Raw genomic sequence first — 7,094 nt, forward strand, 5'->3', positions numbered from 1 at the left:
TCACCGGCATACACACGGACACGTGTGTATGCATACAAAAATGCATGCATATACATACAAAAATGCATGCATAAAAATGCACACACATTAACCCATGCACACACACAAACATACACAAACAATGGCACTTACTCAGGCAATAAAGTAAGGCAAGGTTAAACTTTGGGAGCTTTATTTCTGTTACCAAATAATGCACAAACACACAAACACACACACACACACACACACACACACACACACACACACACACACACACACACACACACACACACACACACACACACACACACACACACACACACACGTGGAGGCAATCTTTGGCGCAGCATTGACAGCGGAGTTCAAGAGGTAGCCAGAAATAGCTCTGCGCTGCTGTTTGAAGACAGCTCGGCTGCTAAGAATAGACCAGAGGGAGGCAGGGCTCTCCCTGGCTGCTCCCTCTCTCTCATCCACACATACACACCCACACACTGCTGCTGCTAAGATTGGATCCTGCCTGGTATAAATAGAACAGACTGCCAGGGGGAAGAGTGGGAAGGGGAATGGGGGAGGGGGGCGGGGGGGGATGTGAGGAAGGCGGGGGACGACCAAAGGTTCTAGTTTCTCATATCTACTGATCTCTCTCTCTCTCTCTCTCTCTGTCTCTGTCTCTGTCTCGCGCGCTCTCGCTTGCGCTCTCGCTCTCTCTCTCTCTCTCTCTCTCGCTGCTGAAGGGCAACGCGGCACACGCTAGCTGCTGATTGTGGGAGCTGGTAGTTGTGTGTGCAGGTGTGTGTGTTTGGGCGTTGTGTGTGTATGTGTGTGTATGTATACATGTGTAAATGTGTGGTGTTGTGTTTTGATAGGGATACATACATACAAACATGCAGTGTCTGAGCAGCATATCTTCTCTCTCAAATATATGCAAACACACATACACACAAACGAAACAAACATACACACACACACACACACACACAGCTAGTGGTGTGCATATGTCCTGTGTGTGTGTGTTTGTGTGCGTGCATAAATGTGTGCAGGTTTTTCCACACACATTTGCTTTATTTATATCAAATTTAATTCTAGTTGTATGTTTGCATTACTCATTGATGCAGTGTTTGGCTTTCTATCTGCGTGCTGAATTCTGGTCTCATGCCTTTGGCCTTGCTGTTGATTTGAGATCAGCTTAGTAAACCACTTCTTACTAGATAGATAAATACAGTTCATTACCATATGTAGGTGTGCATGTGTGTGTGAATGTGAAGAGAGGACATGCAACAATTTGCCATGGCGACCAGTTGTCTCAATGCACCGAGCACATTTCCAATGGGGGACAAAGGAGTGCCTGACAGCACATCCTGTACTCTCCTTCTGAGAGGTGGTACACACACACACACACACACACACACACACACACACACACACACACACACACACACACACACACACACACACACACACACACACACACACACACACACACACACACACTACGATGGACACGTACAAAAGTGACGACGGAAACACATGATACACTCTTTTACTACACACTCATACACGCACACAGTTAAACGCGGACAGAAGGCAGCGCAAATACACAGATGCAGGAAAAGTAAGAGTTTTTCGAAAAGGCAATTCAGAAGCAAATCATGCACCCCTGATCCGCAGTTATTTGCTCAGTGGGTGTCATCATACACACGCTATTTCAAACAGACATACCTGAACTTAAACAACCCTGAAATAGTATATCAACAAACTCTAAGAAGAGATACACACAGACACACATGCACCCACCCACACACACAAGTGCACACACACGCACACATTCATCCATTGCATTCCGAAGTAATCAAAGATAAATATAGCGTGGTGTGGCACGTGCGGAGCCCACGAGTAGGGGGGTGCGCCGTGGTCCTCCCGGGTGCTGGGAGCTAAGATTAGAACCAAAGCGCTATAAATAGAGTTTGGCTGGTTGGGGCACGGGAGAGCAAGGGAGAAAAATATCAAGAGGGAAAGACAAGGAGGGAATGCTGAATGCAGGCGGAGTGAGAGGAGTGAGAGAGACTATGAGAGTACAAGAGAGAGGGAGAGAGGGAGAGAGGGAGAGAGAGAGGGAGAGAGGGAGAGCGAGAGAGAGGAGAGAGGGATAGGGGAGTGAGAGATGATAGAGAGAGAGAGGAGTGAGGCAAGGGAGAAAAGAGAGATTGAGAGATGAAAGGGAGGGAGAGAGAGAGAGAGAGAGAGAGAGAGAGAGAGAGAGAGAGAGAGAGAGAGAGAGAGAGAGAGAGAGAGAGAGAGAGAGAGAGAGAGAGGGGGTGGGAATCGGGCTGGGGGATTGAGGCTGTGGGGCGTAGGAAGAAGTGTCATTAAGGGCTGTGATGGCTGTCCTGTTCCGTTCGCTCTGCCGTGTTCCTGTTGAGCAGCCAGCTCTACGCTACGTATGATTGGCCGATACCATCATTCCCCTCAGACAACAACAACAGCAGCATCGCAACCAGGACAATAAAAGCTAATGAAATTATTTCATTATACGGCCAAAGGAAAATATGCGTGGACAGTCACTCTATTACTACGTGTGCACACAGGGAATACAATAACACATCTTCACTTTACAATAAGGGTGCATTTATTAACAATTTATTAATATTTCTTAATTCAGTAATAAGAATGAACTAACTGTTAACAGTTAAGAATTTTAAGCATTATTTGAAAGGGTTCACTGCTCATTTAAGTCAAATCATTCATTCATTGCAGATGAGACCTGTGGCGTTCATTATTCTTATCCACGAAAGGGTCTCTTGTGCTGTAGCAGCAGCAACACTGTGTATTTATGTATTTAATTTTAGTTCTTCGCTTTCTTTGACGTGATGTAATTTACTGATTATTTCGATTTGTCTCATGTTGATATCATCTGACGTAAGATATTTCACGCTGGAATGCAACCTTATGCAATTTAACCTATTCAAAATGATGAATCGAACCTGTCAGGCAAAATGTTGGCACGTACCAAGTCGGATCAAAGAGTATTTTTGAAAGTATATAGAGTAAAAAGAGAGTCAGCCCCAATTCATCTGCTCGGAGTCAAGGAAGCATACTAGTGAAGCCACTGAAACATCCAATACAACGCGGCATTTGGAACTACGAACCACTGACTTTGCCTGCCTCCTGCTGGCTACAATATGTAATTACATCAACAAAATAGTAAAAACACACCTGCTTTCCTCTCACTCTCAGGCGGACTGGGAGAGCAACGGCGGGTTGGTGAAGAAGCTGCCGTCCATCCGGGAGGATGAGGAGGGGGACGATGAGCTGGGCACCGTGTCCTGCGCCCCACGCTCCCCGCTGCGCCCAGGCAGGGGCCTCAACTCCCCCATCCGCTCCCCTCTGCTGCCCCCCAGGGCCTACCGGGGCCCCACGGAGCACGTCCGGCCCTCCTCCCTGCAGATACCTGTGGTCAGCTTCAGTGCAGTTCCTGCTGAACTCAGCCCTAGGTACTAGTGCTCACATGCGTGCTCACATGCGCGCGCGCACACACGCGCGCACGCACGCACGCACACGCACACACACACACACACACACACACACACACACACACACACACACACACACACACACACACACACACACACACACACACACACACACACACACACACCTGCATGCATTCATGTATACATACGTTTATTCATGTATGACGTGCATACAAAAACACACACACACACACAACACACGTATGCAGACAAAGACACGTACAAACACATACCTATGTATAACATACACGCACATGCATAAACACACACATACATACACTTGCACACATAGTTGTACATAAATGCATACACGTGCGAATACGTGTGCGCGCACACACACACGGTCATGCAGAAATGCATGCAGTTGCACTTGCACATACATCAGCACACACAGTCTGTGCATGGGCGTAAGGGAGTGCAGACACATCTATAAATACTTCAACAGGAGTGTCTGGCTGCTATGGCAACCACTGGGAAATTATGTTTTTTGTTTTTTTATTATGACATTCTGTTAATACATGCAAAGGCACACTGATATTCATTGATATATATATAAACATGTTATATAGAAATGCATATTACTTCTCCATCTGCACACATTTGATACCTCAGTGGAAATATGTTAATGGCTGTTTTTTTTTCCCTTTCAACTCAACTACATTCAAGTACCATTCAAATGAGATTGCATCAAAGAAAGCTGTCCTCGCAATGGCCTCAGCGGGGACATTTTCAATGTTCTAATCTCATAGGAGACACACTGCGCTGCTCCCAGAAAGCGCTGCAATATTCCTTTCGCTCCTTAATCTGTCTCCTCCTCCTCCCTCCCCTCCTCCTCCACCTCCTCCTTCCCCTCCTCCTCCTCCTCCCTCCCCTATTCCTCCACCTCCTCCTCCTCCTCCCTCCCCTATTCCTCCACCTCCCTCCCCTCCTCCTCCACCTCCACCTAACCCTCCTCCCTCCCCTCCTCCTCCACCTCCTCCTTCCCCTCCTCCTCCCCCTCCTCCTCCACCTCCCTCCCCTATTCCTCCTCCTCTCTCCCCTCCTCCTTCCCCTCCTCCTCCCCCTCCTCCTCCCTCCCCTATTCCTCCTCCTCTCTCCCCTCCTCCTCCTCCCTCCCCTCCTCCCTCCTCCTCCTCCACTTCCCTCCCCTCCACCTCCTCCTTCCCCTCCTCCTCCTCCCTCCCCTCCTCCTCCACCTCCTCATCCTCCTCCTTCCCCTCCACCTCCTCCTTCCCCTCCTCCTCCTCCCTCCCCTCCTCCTCCACCTCCTCATCCTCCTCCTTCCCCTCCTCCTCCTCCACCTCCTCATCCTCCTCCTTCCCCTCCACCTCCTCCTTCCCCTCCTCCTCCTCCACCTCCACCTCCTCTTTCCCCTCGCTCTCTCTGCATAGATTTGTGGATGGCATTGAAACAGACCACCACTCCGTTGCCTCACAGAAGTTTGAGTTTAGCCCAATCAACTCACCTATGGGTCCATCCTCCCCTTTCCCAGGTAACAGACACATAAACACACACACACACACACACACACACACACACACACACACACACACACACACACACACACACACACACACACACACACACACACACACACACACACACACACACACTAGCCTCCTCTCTCCTCTCCTTTAACCCAGGTGTGTAGATAACATTGAGCATGTGTTTTTTCCTGTAGGGAGCCGGGATAATTTTGAGATCAAGCAGAGTGTGTCAAAACTAACAGATGAGGTGAGTTATCCTGGGTAATATAAACAATACATATTGACGCTTGTGTCTGTTGAAATCTAAATATCCTCCCTGAATAGTCCCTATACCCAGCCTCAAGTAAGTCCGAAGCTGTGTTATATCAAGATGAGCCAGTGTAATAAAAAGGTGTAATAAATCACAAATAATACAAATATGTTCTTCCCCTCATACAGATGAACTGTCTCACCAGGCAAGTGTCTCAACTCAGCCAGGAGCTTCAGGAAATGACCAACCTGCTCAGGCCCCTCCTCTGCATACCACCAAAGCCAATGACCTCGGTGCTGACGCCAAGCCTAACCCCGCCTCCCAGCAGCACCAGCCTACTGTCAATGAGCACCTGCCTGTCCATGTCCGTGCCCTCCATCCCACCCTGCTGTCTGCAAAGCACCCAGGCACCCGGCACCCTGCTGGACGGCGGGGACATCGTGGGCATGGACCTCCCCGGGTGCCTCCTCCCCACGGCGTCCTCCTCTGCCCTCAGGCCCCCCTCGTCCTCCTCCTCCTCCTCTCCCCCGCCGCCACTACAGCCACAGTTCAGCACACAGTCCGGGGTGACCACGCCCGCCCGCGAGCCACGCTCGCCTTGGGAAGGTGACCCCGACGGCTCCCCCGGCTACCAGAGTCTACAGAGCCTCCATGCTGGTTCCAGTGACGGCATTCCCATCCCCTCGCTCCAGGAGAAGCCTCCCCTGGCTTCCCACACACCGTCCCCCTCCACGTCCTTCTCCTTGTCCACCTCCTCCGCCTCCTCTTCCTCTCTCTCCCCCTGCCAGGGCCCCCAACTCTCTCTCCCTGGCAGCTGTGACGGCAGCGGCCTGCTCCCCCCTCCACCCTCCCAGGACACGCCCCCGCCCGCGCCCCCGCCACCCTTCCCCTGCTCGGCGCCTCCGTCACTCAACTCCTCTCCGGGGGACGGCAGGCCCCGGGCCCTCGGGCCGTCCGCCCCATTCACGCCCCTCAACCCCCCCACACCCTCCCTCCACCCTTCGGCCCTCTCCCTCCGCTTCTTCTCCCTGGACTCGGTGAGGGAGCGGCGGAGGGGTGGGAACGGCCACGTCCGGTCCTGGTCCAACGCGGCCCCGCCGCCATGCGCCACAACCGGGCCCCCTGGGAGCCAGGAGCTGGAGATGCGGGAGTGGGCAGCAGGGCCTCCAGAGGCCGGGAGTTTCCCCACAGAGCACGGCATCAGTTTCATAGACGAGGAGGGACACACCCTATGAACGACCTGCAGCTGCGGACGAAAAGAGAAAGAGAGAGAGAGAGAGGAGAAATGGCTGACAGTAGGAGATGCCCGATGCTCTGATCGGGCAGAGCGTTGAAGCGATGGAGGAGGGAGAAGCCTACCATATACGGTCGCGGTACACCTGGGAGGCGACTTGGACGGGGGCAGCTGTCACTATTCAATACAAACAAGCCTTTCTCTCCTCGATGGTGTCTGAGTGGGAGAGATTTGTCTCACAGGTTCCACACAACGGCTGCATTGGCCTCCCCTCCATCCCATAGATAAGAACTCGACCGGTCACTGGATCCTTTCTGTATTTCTAACCCTCGGCCCTTGCCGACAAAAACTGAGCACCTGTTCTATAATACAGCTGTTAAGCCTCTAAACATGGATGTTGAGAGCTCAACCATTAAACCACTACAATTAAAGGGCAGGCATTCCCACTTCAACCAGTAGCTTTGTGCATGCTAGGTTTTAGCCAAGGCCATCTTTATGTCAGAATACACGCAGGCAGAGGATACATTTTACAGCTGTCAATATCTGGCATATGACACCATTCTTTTCTCAGTGAGCAAGCATAGACAGAGATGGTCTTATTTAAGCATGAATAA

The 7,094-nt window shown here is 51.2% G+C and overlaps 1 protein-coding gene across 1 annotated transcript in view; it reads left to right on the top strand.

The window, feature by feature from the left end:
- Positions 1-6,481, top strand: part of kcnh3 (potassium voltage-gated channel, subfamily H (eag-related), member 3) — a 114,398-nt gene extending 107,917 nt beyond the window's left edge. The window contains exons 12-16 of the mRNA XM_056580402.1: positions 3,214-3,470; positions 4,901-5,001; positions 5,191-5,243; positions 5,435-5,586; positions 5,647-6,481. Coding sequence (XP_056436377.1) covers positions 3,214-3,470; positions 4,901-5,001; positions 5,191-5,243; positions 5,435-5,586; positions 5,647-6,481 — 1,398 coding nt within the window. The remainder of the gene's footprint in view (positions 1-3,213; positions 3,471-4,900; positions 5,002-5,190; positions 5,244-5,434; positions 5,587-5,646) is intronic.
- Positions 6,482-7,094: the final 613 nt, after the last annotated feature.

The sequence above is a fragment of the Gadus chalcogrammus genome, chromosome 20, assembly GCF_026213295.1.
Source record: "Gadus chalcogrammus isolate NIFS_2021 chromosome 20, NIFS_Gcha_1.0, whole genome shotgun sequence".
NCBI lineage: Eukaryota > Metazoa > Chordata > Actinopteri > Gadiformes > Gadidae > Gadus > Gadus chalcogrammus.